General features: G+C 44.1%; 2 protein-coding genes across 7 annotated transcripts in view; both read left to right on the top strand.

The window, feature by feature from the left end:
- lhfpl2a (LHFPL tetraspan subfamily member 2a) overlaps positions 1–8,229 on the top strand; it is a 39,257-nt gene extending 31,028 nt beyond the window's left edge. For all 5 annotated transcript variants that reach the window (XM_030436794.1, XM_030436796.1, XM_030436797.1 and 2 more), the window contains 2 exons: positions 443–1,196; positions 7,131–8,229. In XM_030436794.1, the coding sequence (XP_030292654.1) occupies positions 776–1,196; positions 7,131–7,387 (678 nt within the window). In that variant the 5' untranslated portion in view covers positions 443–775 and the 3' untranslated portion in view covers positions 7,388–8,229. The remainder of the gene's footprint in view (positions 1–442; positions 1,197–7,130) is intronic.
- A 2,261-nt stretch (positions 8,230–10,490) lies between these two features.
- LOC115592868 (secretory carrier-associated membrane protein 1) lies at positions 10,491–23,882 on the top strand. 2 transcript variants are annotated; one of them, XM_030436076.1, is made up of 9 exons: positions 10,491–10,794; positions 15,845–15,922; positions 16,631–16,738; positions 17,166–17,277; positions 17,873–18,001; positions 19,814–19,973; positions 20,068–20,169; positions 20,426–20,543; positions 20,678–23,882. In XM_030436076.1, the coding sequence occupies exons 1-9, from the start codon at positions 10,738–10,740 to the stop codon at positions 20,825–20,827; spliced, it is 1,014 nt and encodes a 337-aa protein (XP_030291936.1). In that variant the 5' UTR covers positions 10,491–10,737; the 3' UTR covers positions 20,828–23,882. The 2 variants fall into 2 exon arrangements, with proteins under 2 accessions (XP_030291936.1, XP_030291937.1); XM_030436077.1 differs by lacking the exon at positions 10,491–10,794 and adding an exon at positions 14,439–14,559.
- Positions 23,883–24,346: the final 464 nt, after the last annotated feature.

Here is a 24,346-nt window from a genome sequence, read left to right as displayed (position 1 = left end):
GCTGTGTGGGCTGCTCCACCAGAGGCCACCGGCTTGTTTTTACTCTCCGTCTGCATTCACTTCTCACTCCACTTCCTCCAAACACACACACACACACACACACACACACACACACACACACAGAGGCAGACATGCATCATGTTTTCCCTGTTTTCATCTTTACAGCCTCAGTCATGCAGATCTGTGACGAGAGCCCTGATCACAAATCCTCAAACATAAACACACTGAAAACAGAAGAGGCCCACTTCAACAGCTCATTACAGCCTCCTCCTCCTTCCTCTCCTCTCCTCCTCCTCCTCCTCCTCCTCCACCTCCTCCTCCTCCTCTGCTTTTCAAATATGACAGAGGGGAAATAAAACAGAAATTACTGATCATCATTATCAAAGCAGTCACAGTTTTATACAAGCCATTAAAGTTGTTCTGTTTCTGTTTGATGTCTCAGGTGTGTCTGATGTGACGCCAGCTGGCTGGCTCCAGGAACACGACTTCAATACAATGTAGACACCAAGAAGCCGACTGAAAGAGAGTCCGAAGACCGAGCCGACCGAGGGAGGGTGAGTCAAAGGAGGAGGAACGACAGCTGTGCCCAAACGACTCCAGCGGGAGATAAGAAGAAGTGAAGGAGAAGAAGAAGGAAGCAGCAGACTGTGAATCATTGACTTGAACGTTTTGCTTCAGCTTCCTGTGCAGCGTCCGCTCGGAGGATCTCAGCCTCGGCGCTCTCTCCGCCTCTCAGCAGCGTTGAACCTGAACGCAGCCTCCAGCCGCCGTCAGCATGTGCCATGTGATTGTCACCTGCCGCTCCATGCTGTGGACTCTGCTGAGTATTGTGGCCGCCTTCGGAGAGCTCATCGCCTTCATGAGCACTGACTGGCTGGTGGGATTCCCGCGCACGCCCGACGCCGTCTACGGCCCCCATGGGGCCACCACGGCCGGGGAGGCCTACAGGCCCACTTTAGGCATCTACGGCCGCTGCATAAAACTGCCCCACCTGCAGCGGGGGATACTGTGCGGACCCTACGCAATTCACTTCGGGGAGATTGCCAGCGGGTTCTGGCAGGCCACGTCTATCTTCCTGGCGGCGGGGATCCTGCTGCTGTGCGCCGTGGCGTTCATCTCCGTCTTCACCATGTGCTTCCAGAGCATCATGAAGAAGAGCATCTTCAACGTGTGTGGACTGCTGCAAGGGATCGCAGGTGAGGAACACACCACACACACATCTACACTCCTGCTGCATTTAGTGTTTTGGGAAACTGGAGTTGTTGATTCAGAGAAAGACAAACGACTTGTGGCTCCTCTTCAGGTTTAGACGGCAGGATGATGGGACGCCTTCTCCGGTTAGCAAAGGAACAGAATGCGTCGCCATTATTGCCTTGTATTTACATGTTTCACCAACAGTTTTGGGATCTGTCAGTAGATCTCCTCAGCTGGCAGATCCTCGGGGGTAACTCCGTCTGTCAGTGTCTGAGGTTATTGTTTTAAGTGTCGGACAACCTCGTGGAAACGATTCCTACAGGGAGTTTAGTTTATTTAAAAGCGTGAGGACTGATTGTCAAGTTTGGGAAACATGGCTCCATGTTCTGAAGCTTCAGATTCTCAAAAACTGGACGAAGAAGAAAAAGTTTCTGCCGAACAAAACTTTGTGTTAACTAGTTGTTTTCTAGCGTAACTCACCTCCAAACTCACTACTCGCTCCTCTGTGACCGTGCTGACGAGAACAGAGTCTTAAATCCGACTCTAACCTTTATTGTCTGTCCTCATTCCTGTGGCGTCCGCTGTTGATCAAGGTAAATGAAAAGTTTCAGCTGAACACATTCATTACGAGCGCCACAACTCCCACAGCCACAATCATGTGTTTGATTCTCGTGGAGCCTCCTGTCGACTTCTACCAGCAGCCGGAGTTTAAAACACACGGCGGTTTGTTTCCGCCCTCACGCAGATATCGACCTCCTGCCGCGTCAGCCGGAGCGCATGCGTGTCAGTGAGCGGGGTGTGTGTGATGGTGTGTGTCCGTGGTGGTGACCTGTGTGGTGAGTGATGGAGGAGGAGGAGGAGGAGGAGGAGGAGGAGCAGCAGCAGCAGGAGGCCATGAGATCATGACTGAACCTCCTCTTCCTTCAGACTGGAGCTCTCGGCTCTCTGCTGATTATGGCTGTCCTCCCACACGCTTGTTTATTTACTGCAGGCCAAACAGAAGCAGTGGGCGTGTTGGGAGGATTTAAAGAACTGATGATTTTTTTAAAATCTTATTTATCTTATGTTGTCTGTTACAACACTTGCAGTTGTTCAGTGACGGCAGCAGCCATCTTTGTGATTTGTTTTCAGGCTCAATAAACTGATTATGTCCCTCCATTTCTCCGGGAGGTTTAAATCGTTTAGTTTAGGTTTAAATTTAGTCTGGGATCATTAAAGTAATTCTATCTATCTATCTTCCAGGACTCCTGAACCAGCACCAGCGTTGTCTAATGGAGGCGCTGGTGCCTGGTTACGGTTGCAAGGCTGTAATTGAAGCGTCGCTGTTGGAGGAAGGTTTAGCAAACGGTCAATTGTCAAACTTCAAATGTAAAAACAGGGTTTGCTCATCGCCACAAGAATACAGCCACCAGAGATAGTTACATAACCTGAGAGCCCTGTACTTACCATCTATATGAAAGACTGCTTGAGACGCAGGCTGAGGTGATGAAAGTGAGGGAACGCACCGCTGAGTCTCCTCATTGTGGAGAGGATGAGGATGTGGAAGAGGAAAGGGGGCGAGAGGAGCTTCAAACAGCCGAGGAGGCGGGAGGGTTTCCTCCGAGCCGGTGGAGCTGGAGGCCGATAACCCTTCACTCATTTCAACCACAGGAAGAGATTAGACCCACAATGCCTTCTGTCTGACATCCGAGGCCCATCACACCTGGTGTTTATCTGTTCCGAGCGACCCGACCACGAGCGGACGGCTACACAGCTACACAGCTACACAGCGTACACCAGCGAGACACATAATGACTTTTACACAGAGAAAGAATTTATTTATGTAGAACTTTAGCTGAATTAACACAAAGGCTCAAATCATTCCACATGTGTTGTACACAAGTTTATAAAGTTCCTCCTCACTCAACAGCTCACTAAATTTAGTGTTTTTTAAAGGGAGTCTGGGGTCTTTCTCCACAAGCATCTTTGTCTTCTGTGGAGTCCCCAGACTCCATTTAAAAAACACTCAATTTAATGAGTTGTTGAGTGAGGAGGAACTTTATAAACTTGTGAAACGCCACCTTTGAGAAATTCTTCATTATTTGGGTCTTCTTGTAAATTCAGCATTAAATGCAAAATATTTAGTTGTTTCTTTACTTGTAAAAGGAGTGTTGTCACCTGCCAACACTGATCAGCTGTTTGAAAACACTTACACTGATTTCACCATGTACACTCCATTTATGAAAGAACACAACACTTTATTGATGCTGAACATGTCACAAACAGTAACAATATAGGCTACTTCTTTGTCCCCGTGGAGAAAGTCACCAGACTCCCTTAACAAATGTGTCAGTTTAGTGAGTTGTTGAGTTGGAGACACTTTATAAACTCTGTGAAACTCTGTCTCTGACTCATTCTGCATTATTTGGACCTTCTTGTTAATTCAGCTGATGTTCTACATGCAGATATTTCCTTACTTGTGTGAAAGACACTGTTTGTCCCAGTTACGTGTGTGTTTACTGGATACAGGCTGGCTCGGGGCAGATGTTGGTACCAGGTCTGAGAATCTAACTGCTGGTGTTTCTTCGATCAGTCATTCTGTGTGCATGAGTCTTTAATTTGACTGATTTGTTTCCTCGAGGCCTGTGAGTGATACCCCTCTCACTGATATCCACCACACTGACTTTCTACTAATCACTATTTCCACTATTCGTGCCGACCCTCCAGTAACGAGAAAACTGGAGCCAGACGGCAGATGTTTGGGGAAGTGATTGACCTCAGATGGGAAGATTGTGAAGCCGTTGCCAGAGATGGTCACGTCATTGCACTGGATTCGCCCCAAAGCCCGTTAACCCAATCTTCACATACACTGATGTCACTTGTACTTTTTAACTTCAGCCTCTTTTCGTCCCCCGTGACACACTTTATGATGGCCGCAGTTTCTCAGATGCCATTAAAGTGACGGTCAGGCTGAAGGTAAATCCATTCCCTTCACTTTACGTAATGGGATGACTAAAACAGACGCTCCTCTGTCGAGGGTCAGACGGTAAACTGTGTCTCACTCGGAGACTTCTCGTCCTCCGGTTAGGCGCCCTGTAAGTGATTCTCTGCACATTTATTGAACGCCTTGCTCGCTCGTCGTCACTCAGGATTAGAGACAGGACGGCAAACAAACTGGGCTGTAAAACTGTCTCCAGTTCTTCAGTGTCGAAAGACTTTTATTACCTTCCATAAACTTTCCCCCCAGCCGTGAATCACAGGCCTTATCGCTGGTTTGACTGGTGACCGTGACCTGGACGAGCAGGAAAACACGTCAACGGATTACAGGAACTGAAGCGGGATTACTGCCTGATGATGATGTCACAGAACGCTCAGCTGTGACTGATAAAAGAAGTGATTCCTGTGAATCATAAAGCTCGTCCTGGTTCTGTGTGTTTACAGCGGAGGTGTGGCTGGAAAACCATGGAAACACCTTTTTTAATTTCTGTATCTCTACACGGAAGCATTCGTCACATTCAGCCAATCAGTCATAACTACTTTAAAGGAGCAGTTCACTGTAAACTCAGTCATTAGCTCCTCCCCTCCCGTGCTGATGGAGAGCAACATGGATGGAAATGTGGCTCTTAACTTGACTTGAGTACTTGAGTAGATGTACTTAGTTACATTCCATCACTGTTACCACTATAAGTGACGGATCGGCAGCGTTTCCTGTTGCTGTCTCTCCTCCTTATTTTCCTCCAGCTCCTCTTTTCCTGGAAAGGAGGTCAGGTCTCTCAGAGGAGGCCTGCTGTGCTGCATTACAGGGTGGAGGCTGTGGGAGCGGAGGTCAGGGAGATGGAGGAGGAGGTGGAGGAGGTGGAGGAGGTGGAGGCAGCTAACAGAATCGGATTGATGGTGGAGAATTGACAGTCTGGAAGTTAACGGAGACGAGAGCCAGTGTGGAGGCAGCAGCGAGGCTGGACGGGTGGAGTGCAGCGGGATATTAGGTTAGAAGGTCCAGTAGCCCAGAGAGAGGAGGGTGGAGGAGGTGTGTGTGTGTGTGTGTGTGTGTGTGTGTATGTGTGTGTGTGTGTGTGTGTGTGTGTGTGTGTGTGTGTGTGTGTGTGGAGGGGGGGTCTTAGGAGGGGTGGGGTTGGGAATTAAAACCATACCTTCAATCCATCACTGGAGCCGGTCTGGACGTCAGGGCAGTGCAGCAACATGTGGAAAGAATTTATGACCTAGTTTTCATTTCCTTGTTTAATACGATATCGGGCGCTTTAAGAGCGAGAGAACTGGAGGAGAAGGAGAGGAAGCATAGAGAGAGAGATTAGGAGAGGCTGGAAAGGAGAGCGAGACAGTTTCACCTCCACTTTTTGTTTTTGTGAAGAGAAGCAGTGAGAGAACGACTCGCTTCATTTATTATCTGTAATTGCGTTATTGTAAACGTTTCCTCCCGCGCTGTGATTGGTGGAAGGCCGATCGTCTGGATGAAGAGCAGAGCAGAGGAAAGGATGGAGACCTCGTGACATGAAACTGCTTATTAAATAATGGAGGTTGTTTTATTATAATCAGCTGCTTTAATATGAGGCTGATCTGTCACCTTCCTGCTCTGTATGCAAATAAACACGAACATCACTGAGACAAACACTGTTTTTTACACAAAGGAAGAAAGAACTTCATGTGGAACGTTTGCAGAATTTACAACAAGGACCAAATTGTTGAGAATTTGTTGCAAACAGCTTTTAACAGTTTGTTAAGTTTCTCCTCATGAAACAACTCTTAAAATCACTACATTTGTGAAGGGAGTCTGGTGAAGTTGTGGTTGGATCAGTTGAAACAGACGGTGTGTTCACAAACAGACCGAACACGTTATTTTATTTTGCAGCGCTCCACATGGACCTCTGAGTGTGTTCTGGGTGACTGGATCACTCTTTTGCACTTGGCTTCACTTTTCAGACCCGGACTCTGTGTCAGTGAAGCCGAGTGGGTCAGGAAGTGACCTCATACTTCCCCCGAGACGCCGGACGCCGGAGGGTCAGCCGGTGACTGGGGCAGGCTACCTTTTCCTGTTGTTCTCTGCTCTCTGACAGACATGTGTGTCAAGATCCAGGTTCAGGTCTCTCCGTCCTGGAGGTCTCGCTCTGATTATCTTCAGTTTCAGACAGTCGACAGGAAATCATTTCTGCCTGGTGTTACATTTTTTTGCGTCCTGATGGGATGCTTTAGATGCCGTGACGGCAGTTTGGCAGGAAATGTTTTGGGTCCAGAGAAGAGACGATGCTGCAGAACTGAAGCTCATTTGATCTGCTGAAGGGTTTTTGCTGACAGATGTGGAAGTTAGTCGTCGTTCAGTGAGTTTAGTTGTCTCCTCGGAGGCCATGAAGTCCTGATAATAGACACCTCATCGGTCATTATCCTGTTTATAACGCAGTCACTTGACAAAGAAGAAAACATTTCGACCATTACATATGTTTTTGTGGGTTTTGTGATCAAAATATACTTTTTACACAAGCAGCGATTTTGTTTCCCTGGAAACAACCATTACAGTCCCATCAGGTTCTTATGAAATGGGAACGCTGTTCACTGCTCCAGTTAATAGGACGGACCGTAGATACGACTCAGCACCAGGAGATAAACTAGTCCGCTCAGCAGCACTACGTACAGTCGACTAACAGGGAATATACTTTGACAGCCGGCTGAGCAGAAATACATTTTAAATGATTAATTCACAATCATGATCATGTTTTTAAGAAAAGAGAGACTTTGATTCTGCCCCTCTTTACAAACTGCAGATGTGTTATTTTTTAAATGATTTTTCTACATAAAGATTTTCTCAGTTTGAGCTTTAACTCACTTCCTTTGATGTCAGTTACATGTTCCGGATCAGTTTCTGATGTCAGGACTGAACCACTGTGCCGTTTCTGTTTTAATAAACGTGGTCAGTTAACGCTCCGTCTCTCTGCTCGCTCTCTCAGGTCTGTTTCTGATCCTGGGTCTGATGCTGTACCCTGCTGGCTGGGGTTCAAACAAGGTCCAGCTGTACTGCGGCCCCGACGCGGCTCCGTACCGGGCCGGGCTCTGCTCCATGGGCTGGGCCTTCTACACCGCCATGGGCGGCACCGTGCTCACCTTCATCTGCGCCGTCTTCTCTGCTCAGGCCGAGATCGCCACCTCCAGCGACAAAGTCCAGGAGGAGATCGAGGAGGGGAAGAGCCTCATCTGCCTCCTCTGAGGATCACACTTCTGTAGAAGAAGAAGAGAAACGGGCCAATCAGAGTCAGCAGCTGCCTCCCCTGCCGAGGCCGGCCTGTGTGCATTGTTTACCACTAGAACTGACTCCAAATGTCTGTTTTGTGTTTCTGTGGGAGAAATCTACAAGTGCCAAGTTTTCTTCTCAGTGTGTGTCTTTGTCTTTCTGCCACTAGAGGTGCTGTGTGTCTGTCGTCGGTGTCGGACGCCCGGAGAGGCTTCGTCTCCGCGTCCGCCACGTGTCCACCTGTAAATACGTGTGATTATATATATTTTGTACATAGATAGTTATGATCGCAGAATGATTGGTCAGCTTGATCCAGGCTGCGCTGATGATGTCACTCTTGCCTTACAAACACGACCAGCGAGCCTGGATCTGTGAACCGTGTGTGAGAGTATGAACTCAACAAGGGAACCACTAACAGTCTAATAAACTACTCCCAGCATCAGACTGGCTGATGTCCTGTAAAGCTCTCAGAATGTACTGTTGTTTGAATCCTTCATGTGTTTGCAGACCCTTGAAATGTATCAGTGGGAGTTGTTCTTCACGCAGAGGACGAGCACACGAAGCTCCGCCGCGGGTTTCGTTTGTCCTGAAATGAAGTGAGCTGATCCTGGACTGTGAAGGATCTGGTCCTGGACTGTGAAGGATCTGGTCCTGGACTGTGATGGATCTGGTCCTGGACTGGATAATGAGGACTCTTAAATGAAGTATTGCTGTTATTAGTGACGTCTGGTTTCAGGGAGTCTGTGGAGTCCGTAGATAGTGTCCTATCTGTTCCCATTTGTTTCTGCCAAACGATTAAAGAGAAGGGAAAAAACTAAGTTTGGTTTCAGTTTTTGATCCACTGGAAGCCTCACTGTGGGGAGGAGGAGGAGAAGGAGGAGGTGGAGGAGGAGGAGGAGGAGGAGGAGGAGGAGGAGGAGGAGGAGGAGGAGGAGGAGGTGCAGCAGCAAGTGGAGCAGCCGGCCTGGTGCTGAGACCTCGGTTTGGCCCTTGAGGTGGGGGTTGGTACGTTTTCCAGCCAGCGGGTGATCAGTTTTTCCACTGATGCAGAACTGAACTCTGAGTATGTGTGTGTGTGTGAGTGTGTGTGTGTGTGTGTGTGTGTGTGTGTGTGTGTGTGTGCACGCCTCAAATACAACAACATTTACTCAAGTACTTAGTTACATTGTGAGGTACTATAACTGTACATTACTCGAGTATTTCCATTTTATGCGACTTTATACTCGACTGAACTCGACTGTTTTAATAAATTAACATTAACAATAAGAAACAGGCAGTAAGATGAGATTTCTGATGTTTCTCTGGTTGTTTTTCTGTTTTAAATCAAGTCTCCAGCTGCTTCAGGTGTTCAGCAGAATGCTGCAACTCCAGAACTGTTCTGTGGACGTCGACACTTCTCCTGACAGACCTGAAACATGCCCCTCTAACAAACAGTCAGCCTGGGAGAAAACGTATTGATCCTAAGAAGCTGTGGAGAACGTCTCCTCTAGCTCACACTGGAGGGAGTCCTGTCGGTGTGGGCGCTCATGAGGATTAGTGAAACTTCTGCCTCTAATAATCCAGAGTTTCTCCCCTGGGTCACTCTGGGAGTATAAACAAACTGAGATAATGACTGATTTTTAATATTGTGTGAACTTTTCCTTTAATCTGGACTCAGTAGTTGAACAACAACAGCTGTAACATGGAGGCACAGGCCGCCTGTTAACAGTTTACTGGTAATAAAACAGTTTCAGTAAAAACTGAACTTAATACCTTCACAAAGGATTAATTGTAGAGTCGTTCAGTCTGATGTCATCAAAGATATTTTGATAAAATATCTGAGTACTTCTTCCAACACAGTAACTTATTATAGAGAGTAACAGACACACTGATGTCTAATGAGTGTGACAGATATCTCAGACAAGATAGATTCTGATGCTGCACTAATCAATACGTTCATATTTAAGACGTATCAGGAAAATGTACCTAAAGTAAAAGTTCTGGATGGACAGAGGGGAAGCAGACGTCATCTGTGACGTCATGAGATGATTCTGACTCATGTTTATTTCAAATTCAAACCAAACATCTTAAATCTGCAGTGACGTGAACTTCATCTCGTGTTCTCTGATCTCTGCTGACCTCATGTGGTCACCAGCTGCTGCTGCAGGCTCAAACACTCAAACACTCTGCACTGGCCCTTTAATACACAACAGGTTGGTTTCATGCTGTCGAGGAGCGAAACTGCCAAAATAAAAAAATAAAGCAATAAATGAATACATAATTTATGTCATTCACTAATTTATACATTTTGAGTTAAATATGTTTTCATTGCCACTGCACAATAATTTATGATTATTTTTTAATTTGATAATATTTAGTTCTGTATTTAGATTTCTGCTTCGTTATGAAAGCTGAATCAAGAAAGAAAACACCAAATGTGTGTAATCTCCTCAATAAATCACTGATAATAATGTAACTAAGTACATTTACTCAAATATTGTACTTAATGACAATCTTAGGGTACTTTTGTTGTCAAAAATCTAAAAGCTAAAATCAGACAATTTACTAAAACTTGAGTACATTTAATATCAGATACTTGATACTGATGATAGCTTTACTTTAACACAGATATGACTTTTGGTTAAAATGGTTTAAATTTTAAATTCAAATTTATATTTTATTAAAATTGTTTTACCAGTGATGGAATGTAAAAAGTACATTTACACATATTTTATCAAATTTTCAAGTAATGTGCTTCAGTACAGTTTTTAGATATTATATTTACTCGAGTATTTTATGCTATGTCATACTTTCACACTAATATTTTAACACCATATTTTGACTTTTACTTTATGACTTTTGAGTACTTTCAACCGTTAACAACGTCATTAAGATTAAATGAACGTCATCTTATTCAAATGTCTTAAATATAAAGTAATCAAATTACATTAATTAAATATTGTGATACGTGGATTACGTTTTAAAAGGTGATTAGTAACTGTTCATCAGACAGAAGATAATCAGAATCATCATCGAGACCGATGTCGCCATTTTTAATATTTTTCATAATTCAGAATGTGACGTATCTCCACTTCCGCCCTGCCTCTCGTTGAGTCTCAGTGGTCCGCTGCTGGTGACCAATCCTCCACGTCGGTAGTATCTCCGGGCGGATGAGACGTTCAGCTGCGGACGGTCAGAACTGGACTTCACCCCGGACCGAGTCGTCTTCTCCTCGTCCTCCACACGAGTCGAGTGTTTTGTGAAGTCGCTCGCTGTAACTTTTTATAGTAGCTGTTAGTTTCGAGACACATTCAGCGGGAACGACTCAAATCATCCTCTTCGGAGAAATGTCAGATTTCGACAGCAACCCGTTCGCGGACCCGGAGTTCAGCCACCCGTTTCAGGTAACGTCAGCTAGCTGCGTTAGCCGCATTAGCATTAGCTTCTTGATTGTTTCTGATTAATGACAGGTTGTCGTTTCTCAGACACTGTTTGTTCTGTGTCGAGCAGCTGTTAGGAAGCTATCTGAGTTCAGTAACAGTAATGTCCGCGGGTAGAAGACGTTAACGTTACTTCAGTTGTTTGTAGGCGTCAGTCAGAGTCGGAGTGTACTTTGACTGGCTGCTGTGACATAACATATAAAGGCAGCAGCAGTGTTGTTAGCTAGCTTCATGTCCTCTGTTAGCCTCCCCGCTGATACAGCTGTGTTGTCTGTGAGTCAGACAGCAGCAGGCTCAGCTCAGGTGTTCGCTGCCTGTATATTAAACATGACGATTCCTTTATGATATAGTTATGAGAGTCTGTCTAACACCTGTCTGACTGTGTTCCCTGACACACCTGTGAAGCTAGCTTAAACATCTGTGTACACAAGTAGGTAAACTGAGCAGCTGTGGGTCAAATGTTCCTGTTGGGTTCCATTTCTGAGCTGACTGGACTTTTTATAACAAACCACACAGACACAGTTATCATAAGTTAAAGGGGCAACATGTAGTTTTGTAGAATGAAACTCAACATTTGAGTATTCACAGTATTAATGAGGTAGTAATACAAAACGTCCATAAATGAATAAACAAGCTGTTCTCAGTGGAAAATAATGGCTGAAGGTGGAAAGGTGGCAGGGTCCGCCACATATAAACAAACTGAAAGGGTTTATTCAGTTTATTCAGTCATGGAAATGAAGAGAGTTTGTTAATTTAGTTTGTTTATGTCAGTGAAGATCTTTCTCTTCTCAGATTGCTCCGCTAACATGAGGTCCAGAGCTGCAACGATCAGTCAGTTAATTGACTGATTGATTGGAAGAACATTAATCACCAACTATTATGATAGTTGGCTTCTTGTCACAGTCATATTTTTAGAGGAAGAGCTTTGATTTTGCACTGTAAGTTGGACAGTTGGAGTTTTTTGGGACATTTATATAGACAAAATCATAAATCAACAAATCGTGAAACTATTTGGAAGATTGATCAATAATAAAGTTGCACCTGTATGACATTTTTAAGGGTATAAAATTAAAAACGGCTGGTAGCGACATGCCTAAAAGCCACTGTGTTGCATTTATCACAAGAAACGATGAAAATCCCCCAAAGTTATGATTTTATTTACTTGTCCAGAGAATGATGGACAGTCAGAGAACAGATCTGATGCTTCAGGTCGTCCGTCTGTGTCGAACAACTCATCACAGGTTAGTTGATGATGATTCTGAGTCATCTGAGTGACTCACGCTTCAGCAGAGAGCTAAATGAGAGCAGAACTCACAGCTGACTTTGTGGTTACTGTCTTGCCCTCGTTATGCTGTCGGCCTTGTGTTTGTCATGGTGAAAGTATTTATTGATCATGTGATCGTCAGTCAGAACCTCCCTCCTCCCTCAGCGGGCCTGCAGTGGTGTTTCCCTCTCTATCTCCTCACAGGCCTATCAGGTGTTCTGAACATGAGCTCAAAGGTGGATCGTAATTAGCATTTCCATTAGCGCTGAAGAGATAACACGACACAAAACTAATCTTTAGCTCTCCTTTAGCTCTCGTGGTAATTGATTGATTGATGCCTCTTCCAGCTGCTCACATGTGAATATGTGCTGGATTTCATCTTCAGTCGCTGTTTCCAACACAAAGTTATCTCCTCGGCTGTGTTTCCCCCGACAGCGTTTCTCTGCTGAGCTGCAGTGTGGGAGGAAATCACAGAGGGAATCTACTGAAGACTGAACTTTTCCTTTCAGGTTCAGATAAGATAAAAAAGCTGTGAATCTTTAAAAGCTTGTTATCAATCTGTTCAGGCCGACCGTCAGGCAGAAGAACAGTTTTGAAACAGTCTTGTTGTCGTTTGTTCTCTGGACAGTCGTGAGTGACGAGTTTAATTTTCAACTGTGAAAAGTCTCGTCTAGTTCTCACGTAGTCACACTTGTTAAACATTATCCCGAATGTTTACAACAATGTTCAAACCGGAGAAATCAAAGTTTCATTACAGTCAATCAGAGAGAGGGAGGAATATAAATCCACCTTCAAAGTTAAAAAGTAATCTGAGCTCTCCTCCCGTTGGATCAGAGACGAATCTGATGAGTCTGGATTTTATTCCTCCAGAAGATCTGATCTACATCTCCCCACACTCAGCAAACGCCTCCTGGTTTGTTCTGATACAGAGACCCTTAGTGAATGACACATTGTGTGTTTAAAGCCACATTAAACTCAAGATGACGTCCTCAAATGTCTCGGTTTGTCCACAACTCAAATATATTCAGTTTACTGTCACAGAGGAGGAAAGAAACCAGAAAATATTCACGTTTAAGAAGCTGAAATCTGAAGATGTTGACATAAAAAATGATGAATTAATGATCAAAAAGGGTTATATCCCATTTTAGAGAGTGTGTGTGTGTGTGTGTGTGTGTGTGTGTGTGTGAGACGGCACAGTTTGACCCTTCAGACGCAGCAGACGTGAATTATTAACGGAGGCTCATTAACATACTGACATGGCGGGTGACCCCCTGCTGTTCTGCCATTTTTCTCCCATTTGTTGGCTCTCACTCGCCGGCTGGAGGAGAACCGGAGCTTTGTTCCCTCCTCGGAGCGATCGTCAATACTTCATGAAATCATATGGTGCCACCGCGGCGACATGTGGCGCTCCGATCCCCTCTGGCAACCTTCCTGCGTGACATTCATCACTCCCAGTCATGCTTCAGATTCTGTTCTGACCCATTTCTCTGGATGTGGGCTAATTACAGAAATCTCTCTCCCATGTCTGTCATTTAAAAGCACAGATGTCACATTGTGTTTCCTCGGTAGCTTTAATCCAAAAGTGAGATACACACAGAACTTTGAGACCGGCTGGTTTCAGTCTTTGGACCCAGAGTTGTGTAACAAACTGCAGCTTCACCCGAACAAAAGTCCTAAAACACACGTCATCTGATACTCAACTCATCTGTAAATATTTGGATCATCAGTTGATCTTTTCTCTCCTTTTTTCAGCAAAAATATCAACAGTTTCTCCTGAGGTTAGCATGCTAACCAGCTAGCCCCAGCCCGTCCTGTCTCCTAGTACCACTGTGTACCTGCAGAGGTCAAAGGTCGAGCTGGTGGTTGGACAAAGTTATCATGAAGAAAAGGGAATAATCTTCTGATTCCAGCTTGTTAAAGTGAATATGTTCTGGTTTCTTTCCTCCTCTGTCACAGTGGACTGAAGATCTTTGGGTTGTGGACTGAACGAGACCTTTAAAGACGTCGTCTCGGGCTTTGAGGAACACTGATTGACACTGTATTGATAATAATTTGTATTAATTAGTTGCAGTTCGTCATGTCAGGTGCACGTTCACTAATCTGTGACCTGTAACGTCGCAGCAGATCCAAAACCCGGAAACGACTTTTCACACAGCGGCACATTCAACAGGTCGACGATTTGATTTTTTACTTTTGTACGAATAGATTTGAAGATGAAAACTTTACATGCGGTGAATATTAATGTGTTTGTTGGCTGTGGAACAGGGCGACATTAAAGTTTAAACACAACATATGCTGAAATATTAATGACCCTGGTCTGGTGACGAGCTGCTGCGGCAGGAAAGAAGACGCTCGCAGAAATCTAAGAGTCTCAGAGACGCAGTGAGACGGCGAGGATCGGACCGACTGGATGTTAATGTTGGATGTTTGAATGAAACTAGATGTTTGACTGACAGCAGCTGATGGTAAGATAATTATAATATAACGGTGTGATAATGTTGATTAACAGAAGCCTGCAGCAGAAACAGAGAGGATGTAACAAGATCTTACTTTCAGGTATTTTGACGATATTTGTCAGGATTGTTTTAATTTCCTTGACACTTGAGGATATTTTATGAATCCAACATTTTGTTTTTAAACGGCTGATATTAATACTTCTGTTATTTGTACTGTGTTCAAGGTTTTCTGTCTTCGTCTGACACATTGAGCCTGTTGTTCGTTGGGTTCGGGCGGCTCGGTTGAGTCGACTTGTTCACCGTGGATGAAATATAAATCTATCAGATGTTATTTCTAAATGTTGACTTGATTTGTTGCGTACAGATGATGTCATCTTGTTCTCTTTGGGTTAAATATTTATCTCAGTTCTTTCGCAGTTCATTGTCTTTGAAAAACTGGTAAAATCCTGACGATGTGGTTTTGCGCGGTCTCTGCCAAACAAACACAAACATGACACAGTTTAGCTTTTTTATAAAATAACTGCAGTTCTTGTGATTTGGATTTTCTGGCACTTTGTCATGTTGTGTTTTCGATTATTTTGCGATTAATTATCCAGACTAACCTCATACCTATTGAGCCTGTTTTTCACTTGGTTAAGCTTGTAATGACTCTGGTTTGTTGCATACTAGATGATGTCACCTTGTTTTGTTTCCTTGGCCAAACTTCAAGAGGTCATAACTAAAGAAATATTTGTAGTTTTACATTCAGTGACGAGAGCTGTTAATAGTGAGTTGACATGTAGTGACCCTGCGGTGCACTGATGGAACAGAGCGGCTGTTTTCTGACTGTTTCAGCTCCACACTTTATTTAAACATCTAATGGCCTCTGTGTGGACGGGGTGTCTTTACATTTGCTTCTCTTGCAGTCAGGAATGTGCTCCAGCGGATCGGAGAGTTGTGTTTTCAGTCATTGTGCCGAGCGCAGCACAACTAGAAAAACACACAGCCTCCGTTTTTATTTCTGTCGTAGCAGCCAGAAGCGTTCCCACCCCTCCTGAAGCTATTTATAGACGTCTTCCCGTGAAAATTATTGGAATCATCCCGTCTTTGCCAGTATTGAATTATAGGCCTGTTGCGTTTTGAATAATGAGGGCTGTTTGGCTTCGATCCGACAGAATAATGGAGGGTTTTTACACTTGTGAGCCATTTTACCCTGACTGTAGAGATTTCTGCTGCTGTCCATGGAGAAAACACGTTATTTAAAGCCTTTCTTCTTCAGTTTACGTCGATCTTACTGTTCTCATGTGATTTTCAGGATCCATCAGTGACACAGGTGCGGCAGGCGGCTCCTCCGGGGTTGGAGGAGTACAATCCCTTTGCAGACGCCAAATCAGTGAGTACTTTCACAATGAATCCAGTGATCCAGTGGATTTAAACAACATGAACAGGAAGTCATCAAGCGTGGACCTCGTCACCTTCTAACAATCAGTCTTACTTCATCTTCTAGTATCTGGACTTCCTGTTTGAAGGTGATGAGCGTCGTGCTTGACGACTTCCTGTTCATGTCGTGTAAACTGCCTTTAAACGAGCCGTCGGGACTTCTGTCACGTTGTGATGTCACAACTGTACAGTCACCATCACCACAACAACACGGACAGAGCGGATGTGGGAGTGTCTTCTCAGGCCTGTGAGAGCTGACCAATCAGAGCAGACTCAGCTTTTAAAGTGACGGGCACAGAGGGTGAACAGAGGCGCTGCAGTTTGAGAAAAACCAACACCTAAAATGAAAGTTTTAACCTAATATGGGATCTTTTAAGTTAGTGATCATACATAGAAACACTCTTAATAATGATGCGGTTTTCTATTTTGATGCTGAGCTTTAATTAAGTGCCTTCATGCTTAATTAACCCTTCACTGGTCGATCTGAATGTAAGCAGAGGTCACATCTCGTCTCTCACATCTGTTTTTTATGTTTCTGTTCAAACTATTTCAGAGAGCTGTATTTCATCAGATACTCATCATTTTAAGAACTTCACTTCCTCATTTCTTTCCTTTTCTGTCTGTTGAACATGCTTTGAATGCACTTATGCTTCCTCCGTAGACGCCTGCAGGCATGGCGCCCAAAACTACAGCTCCCGCCACCAACACACAACCCGCCATCATGAAACCCACAGAGGAGCCTCCGGCGTACTCGCAGTCTCAGGCGCAGGTAAAAAAACACACCGTCTGATTGTCTCTGAAAACATCATGCTGATATTACCGCTGAGTGCCGACTGTGACACGTGTGGTGCTGTGGTCCGGCACTGAAGACAACTGAGCACTGAACACGACGGCTGGTTTCGTGCTGAGTTTGCGGACAGAAAAGTGTCTCAGCAGGAGGTTGTTTCTATCTGTGAGACGCAGCCGGAGAGATCCAGGCAGCTGGAGGACAGAAACGTGTTTGTAGGCAGAGCTCCTGGGAACATGTCGTCGTCACGTCTCCTCCTGCTGCTCCTGTAGAGAATTGGATACTTCTAAAAGAAGAAACAGAGAATTTGTCGAGAGATGAAGAGAATAGTCGACCCAGCAGTCTGACACACACACCTGTACCTTCACCAGTGTGTTGATGTGTGTTTTCTACGTGTGTGTGTGTGTAGGAGCAGACGAGAGGAGCTGCCGAGCTGCTGAAGAGGCAGGAGGAGCTGGAGAGGAAGGCTGCCGAGCTGGACCGCCGGGAGAGAGAGATGCAGTCGCTGAGCGCTTCAGGAGGTCGGCGACACACAACATACAGCAACACGTCATAACTGTTCGTTCTGCCAAACATTCAGTGACCTCACATACATGTGACATCGTTTTGATGTATTTAAAGAATAGTTTGACCCAGAGTTTGATGAGAGGATCGATACCACTCTGTGTGTTTACATATGAAGCTGGAAACAAGGGGCAGTTAGCTTAGCTTAGCATGAAGACTGGAAGTAGAAACAGAAACATACAGCGCTCGTATGTCCTGTGAGGAGACATGTTTTCTTTTCTTCCTGCCACTGTCGTTTGTTTTCTTTATGTTGCTGCCGACAACATGAAGCGTCCTCATTTTCATCTCTTTTCTTATTTCTCATTTAACTCCATTTTAAACCACATAAGGCCCGATTCATGGCACCTCCTGTGTTTCTCACTCGAAGATGAGTTTATTATAATTATAAGTTTATGTACAGAGAGTCACATGAACTGCAGTAAGTCATTACTGTGAAACCCATTTTAAAGTCTCGACTATCACTGAAGCGTCGTCCCTCCTGACGAGCACACTGTAAAACTTTAATTTCTTTATAAGCTTCGATGACTCACAAGTTTGTCTTCGTTGTTTCAGGCAGGAAAAACAACTGGCCTCCTCTCCCAGAGAACCTCCCTGTGGGTCCGTGTTTCTACCACGACATCACCGTGGACATCCCAGTAGAGTTTCAGAAGACAGTCAAGATCATGTATTACCTCTGGATGTGTGAGTCGCTCGTTTTATTCCTCATTCGGTGTTTTTCATGATGATATTCAGGATGTCTGCTGCATTTTTAAGTGTTAGTCCAAGAACAGCGAGTCAATGAATCCACTCAGCCTGACTTCTGTACTTCCCATCTGCAGGTTAACTTATCTTAACATCCAGATGTGTTTTCTAGAATGACTGAAATAGGTTGTGACATTCATACATTTACAACCTAAAATTAAAGCTAAATGAAGAGAAAATCTTATTATATTAAGGTAAAGTAACAATATATGGATGTTATTTTGCTCGTCCCTGTGATGGTTTTAATCTGCTGAAGATGTTGGGAACAAACTGGTGTCGCGTTATTCGGATTAATTTCAGGATTATTCGTTTAACTGTGTAATCTATTGTCAAGTATTTGTGAAAAATGTTCCCAGAGACCAAAGTGACGTCTTCTGTTTGAGTCCAAAACTCAAAGACTTCATTTACTGTCACTAAGAGACAGAAAAGCAGCAAATCCTCAGTTTTAAGAAGCTGGAACCAGACGATGGCTGACGCTAATTAGTCAGTTAAGAAAACAGTTGGCATTTACATTTTCACACTCGTGACGGTAGTCAGCAGTAAAATTAAAACATAATTAGGAGTATTGGGGGTATTTTTCTCACTAACCAGTCAGTGTTCATACGTACTGCATCCATCCAAACCTTTAAAACTTTCCTGCCTAAATAAAACACTTCCAGCTCGTACAAGAGTCTTTGTAGCTGCATTTAATTGGATTTAATACAAAAGTTTATATTATATTCTTACAGAAGTGAAGATCTGCTGATCATGGTCGCAAAACTTGTCGATAAAATCTTAAAAATACAGAATCACGTAATGAATTTATACCAAACTGATTCATTCTTATAAAACCTTCTGCATTAGTACTTCCAGTTAACCTCCACCCGACCCCCTGAATAAGCAGCTGCTTTCCTCCCCTCCACCCTCCACTGCTCCGTCTTAACGCTGCTGAGACGGTCACAGATTCAGGGAATGAATGGCTTCGAGTGGCATTCAGTGGCCACATGATGAAGCACGTGCTGCAGTCATGTGGCCACATGAAGTGACTCGGTCAGATGATCTCTCAAAGGTCCGTTTGGATACAGATACGTCCCTCCCTAATTCAGTTACTGGATTGTTACAGATGAGTGACGATAAAAGCAAAGAATTTCAGACTATTTGTTGAAAAGCCACCAGAACAAACTGGATTCTTTTGAGGTGTTGAGCTCGCTGCTGCTGTGTCAACATGCAGGCTCATGTCATATTTCACACCGGGATGTAAAATCCTTCCAGTGTTACTCTCTTATAACCACACAGTCACTGTCAGAACCCTGAGAGCGAGTGGTGGGAATGAATTATTGAATGTGTGTGTGTGTGTGTGTGTGTGTAACTGTGCTGCGTGTTGAAATATTAAGCGTCAGTGTGTGTGTGTGGACACTGGACACTGCAGCAGCAGCAACCTGGTGAAGTATACAGTAACACAGAGAAATGCGGCTTTCACTGAACGCTCTGCACAGACCTCAGCTGCTACTGATTATATGTAATCAGTAATCAATAATATCAATTAATCTACCAAATATTTTTTGTTTTGTCTTAAAAATGTGAAAAATTCTCCTCAAAGAAAAGCTGCAAATCCTCACATTTAAGAAACGCAAATGTTTGTTGTTTTTGCGTTAAATATGACTGAAGCGATGATTTAATTGTGGAAATGTTTGGTGATTAATTCTCTGGATCACCTGCTGGTTGAAGCTCCAGGACCGACACTTACTGGACTTCTCTCTTCTCTCTGCTCAGTTCACACGGGGACGCTGCTGGCGAACTTGGTGGGCTGCCTGGCCTGGTTCTGTGTGGACGCCGGTCGTGGCGTTGACTTTGGTCTGTCCATCCTCTGGTTCCTGCTCTTCACACCGTGTTCGTTCGTCTGCTGGTACAGACCGCTTTACGGAGCGTTCAGGTAAACAACACAAACACATTTATTCACCTGAGATGTTGACATAAATAAAACACTCCTTCACTGTTCGTGTCCGGTTTATTTTCTCTCTCTGCAGGAGTGACAGCTCCTTCAGGTTTTTCGTGTTCTTCTTCGTGTACATCTGTCAGTTTGGCATCTACGTCCTGCAGTGTATCGGCATCACGGGGTGGGGCGCCAGGTGAGGAAAACAACCATCAAAACAACATTTTGAAACAGCAATGAGTATTTAAATGTATCTGTGATGTTGAGTAGACGCTCGCCAAAGCTGGACTGAAATTCTGAAAGCAAAACAGAGGCTGAGAGCTGTAGATGAATCCAAACTTGAGTATTCCCGACAGCAGGACGGTGTGTGTTTGTGTCTGTGTTCATCGTTTATAAAAAGAGAATTCTAGAATCTCACCGTCTTCATCCTTGAATGCCTCTCTGCTCTGCAGCGGGTGGATCTCAGCGCTGACCGCCCTGAATACCAGCATCCCTGTGGGCATCATAATGATCCTCATCGCCGCCCTCTTCACCGCACTGGCTGTCTTGTCGCTCATCATGTTCAAAAAGGTAAACGCACAACAAGGAGGTTTAAATGATCGTCCCCATCATGGAGGAAGGAGATTATGACTGGATGTATATTTATGTCTGAACTGTCCCTTTAAAGTCCCCACAGTTGTAAATCACCTCCTCTTCCTCTTCAGGTCCATGCGACGTACCGAACCACCGGCGCCAGTTTCGAGAGAGCCCAGCAGGAGTTCGCCACGGGTGTCATGTCCAACAAGACGGTCCAGACGGCCGCCGCTAACGCCGCCACCAGGGCCGCACAGGGAACCTTCAAGGAGCAGATCTGATTGGTCCAGAGAGCTTGCTCATCCCTCCGTCCAACCCTCACCCCTCCCTCCACCTCCCTCATCTCTGCTCATCCAGCGTCCTTTGAGCCGGCTGGCCTGTTTGAACACACGGAGAGTCCCGCAGCCTTCTGACGATCAAACTCAAGTGGTTCACGTGAGGGCGCCGTCCAGTCTCCGGTGACGTGGGACTCGAACAGAACCACCTTCATCACAGACCCCTCACCTGCGCTGCACTCCTACCACTCAACCAGCGTGCTCTACTGTATCTGCTCTGTGTGAGTTTGTGTGCGTGTGTTCAACTAAATGAATGTTTGTGTGTGACAGATTCTGATGTAGCTGAACCGACTGTCTGAACTCACCTGGCCATCATCGGCTTCCTGCGTGTCTTTGATTCGTCGCTCTGATCACTACTTCCTGTTTTTAAATTAAGTTATTATCAGACAGACGGAGGTCGTCTCGCACTTTCACTCACTTGATGCACATGCAGCATTATTCTGATTTACTTTGCTGTTTTCCATAAGTGCAGAAGTCGACAGTGCTGCCCCCTGGTGGAGAGACTCTGTACTGTTGAAGATGAATGCTGTGCATTCCACTTCACTGCCTTGCCTTCTACTTCCTGCTTTCCTCTGAATTTGGTTTAAGAAAGTGTGTAGTCTGACTTCCTTAAAGGCCCGTGTCCATTTAGAGTTCTTTTCCTCTCTCTCAACTCTTCAGAAAAAGTGTCTGGTCATGTCACTGTCGGTTATTTTCTTTCCCATGGCCTTGGCGAAAATATTCACCGTATTCTTGTCTCCTGCGGATCATTTCATCACTCACATCCTCCTCGCTCTGATGACCTGAGAGAACAAACAGACAGTAAACCACAACTGGGGCGGAGTCGATCATTAGGCAGCAGCTGCATGCAACGTCTTTTCTCTCAGTGCACAAAAACTTCATCCTCAACTTTTCTGCGTGAACAACCTCCCGTGTGGACACGGGCCATGAAGTGTCGCCCCGCATCTTATTCAGTATCAAACACTGTCAGTGTTCATGACGGTTATCATTATCTGATCATCAGCTGATTAATCCAGATCGGTTTGAAAAACAAAGCAAAGATGTTCAAATTATGAAAGAAAGAGAAAACCAACAAATATTTGGCCTTTTCTTCTTGCGCAACCGTTAATGAAACGTCATTACCACTATCAGACGGACGTCCTGACTGACTGTCTCATGTGTGACAATGAGCGAATGTTTAATTTCTGTGGAAAGTGTTCAGTGCCGTAACATGGATCAGGCTTTTGTCTGAGTCCTAGTTAATTGATGGATTAATTAAGCTGCAGTACGTCATCCTCCATGAAACTGTGCCTGTTTTCAGCGTTCAGTGACCGTGTGGAAGGACAGAGAACAGAATGAAAACATACGTTTAATCTGTTTTAACGGCTCCGTTCCAATCAGAGCCGTCGTTCTCTGAGAACAGTTACAGACGGTGTTTCATACTCAGAAGATGTTTTGATTTTGGACGCTCGATCACTTTAAAGTATTTATCTGCTTGAAATCTTCTGCCTATAACATTCTACATATCCATTGTGAAATTAAAGCCAAGTTGCACTTTAAATCCGCTCATTAGACTCTTTGTGTGCAGAGTGAAGGATCGCGACTTCCTGCTCGTTAATTCGTACACGTAACGTTCACCAGCTGAGTTCAGCACAGCTCTCACACGAAGAAATGTATTGATGACGACCCACCGCTCCGTGTGCACAGCTGCATGTTTCTACAGGTGATCTGAAGAGGAAAGTGTCACTCGTCTCCGGCTCTGCTCGCGTCCTGGAGACTTACCTCAGTTTAACTCAGGATGTTCTCTTCACCTGCATGACGAGGTTAAAAATGGTATGAGAGTGTATGAAATTAGACAGCCCTGTTTTTAAATATACATGCTGTAAATCGATATATTGCAATAAAAGAAAAACGAGTTAAAAAGAAGACAAACATGGCCAGTAAACGTTGATGTCATGCTCTGATCAATGCCGACATTTCATAATCTGATCGTCACCAATCAAATGCATCAAATCTGGACTTCTTTGAATGTGTCTTTTTCTATAACGTGACCTCATGTTGCTGCACAGAGGTCTGAATGTGTCGATCACTCTGTCGGTGTGTGTCACGTTTAAACCAGTGAAGCCTTCGTATGTGTGTGTTGTGCAGGAGTGTAAATAAGACGGAGTTTGGCCTTCAAGTCTTAATCTGTGCAGGTCAGAGTCTCAGATCCTTCTGGACTATCTGGATCTATTTTTCTTCTGTTGAAGCTTTCTGCGACATGCCTTGTTTTCTGCTCAGTTCTCTCTTCTTTTTGTTTTATATTTCACGCTGTCTTAATTTGGACCAGTGCATGTGTACTCTTAAAGGAACAGTTCCCCCAAAATTAAAATCCAGTCATCATGTCCTCCTGATGATATAAAGTCAGGTGAAGTGTTGTAGTCCACAGAACAGTTCTGGAGCTTCATGGTAAAACATCATTGCAGCATTCTGCTGAACAACTGAAGTAACTGGAGACTTTATAACAACGTGACAACAAAAAATGGCTCCATAGAGTTCTCAAGCTGGCCTCAAGGTCACACATTGATTCAAAAAGACTTTATTTACTCTGTTTTAAAGGTTGGATTTTAGATTTTGGGTGAACTGTTCCTTTAATGATAATCAGACTGAGCTGCACCAACAGAACTTTGCTGTTTATTTTAAAAAGTTAAATGTGAGAAAGGCGTTAGACTGCACTGCAACGTGAACTGTGATGTTCTGTCGATGGACCGTGGCTTTAAGCTTCATAATCAACATGGTTTGTGGTAGAAACACTGAGAATGAACTCAGAAGCATCTCTAACATTAAATCTTTATTGAAATTATTGATAAAACGTAGTGAGGAATGTTTGTATATTTTGTACAATTTACAGACGGTCGGCTGTTTGCTCTGAATTTTGCTGTAATTTTTGAAAAGCACTCTGGTTTCACCTTCAGTCGCATGTTGAGTAGTTTGAGTTTTGTATATTTATTGTATTAACACTGAATAAAACTCTTCTTCTGTATGTGTTTTATTGTTTCTGTTCGTGTGTAAAGTTATAAAGGATTGTCTAAATAGAAAATAAAGTAAAAAACTCAAATGTTTTTTTTTTTTCCATCAGTGAGCAAACAAGCTGCTCTCAGAGGAAAATAAGGTCACAGAACACTGTTTGAAGCTAGGAAGGTGGCAGGGTCCGCCACATATAAACAAAATAACACAGTATGAAATTGTGTTCAAAAGCACACAGTGTCTCTTTAAGTATTAAAAATATATTTACATGTGTATGTACTGTACACCAATTATTGGATCTAATATTCAGAATTATTCTGATTGTCTAAATCAGTGATTGAGATTGAGCTAAAATAAATTAATTTACAAAATCCACTTCTTTGGCTCTGATGCAACATGTAATCTGTAAAGTAACTAGTAACTAAAGTTATCACATAAATTAAGTAAAAGTAGAAATATTTTCCTGAAATGTAGTGAAGT

This window comes from Sparus aurata, chromosome 12 (assembly GCF_900880675.1).
Source record: "Sparus aurata chromosome 12, fSpaAur1.1, whole genome shotgun sequence".
Taxonomy (NCBI): Eukaryota; Metazoa; Chordata; class Actinopteri; order Spariformes; family Sparidae; genus Sparus; species Sparus aurata.
This window is presented reverse-complemented; position numbering and strand designations above follow the sequence as displayed.

Excerpts from the sequence above, each read along its gene's own strand:
- LOC115592868 (XM_030436076.1), top strand. The coding sequence starts at position 10,738 with ATGTCAGATTTCGACAGCAACCCGTTCGCGGACCCGGAGTTCAGCCAC. Across the intron at positions 15,923-16,630 it reads CCTTTGCAGACGCCAAATCA|ACGCCTGCAGGCATGGCGCC; the intron begins GTGAGTACTTTC and ends CTTCCTCCGTAG. Across the intron at positions 18,002-19,813 it reads CATGTATTACCTCTGGATGT|TTCACACGGGGACGCTGCTG; the intron begins GTGAGTCGCTCG and ends CTCTCTGCTCAG.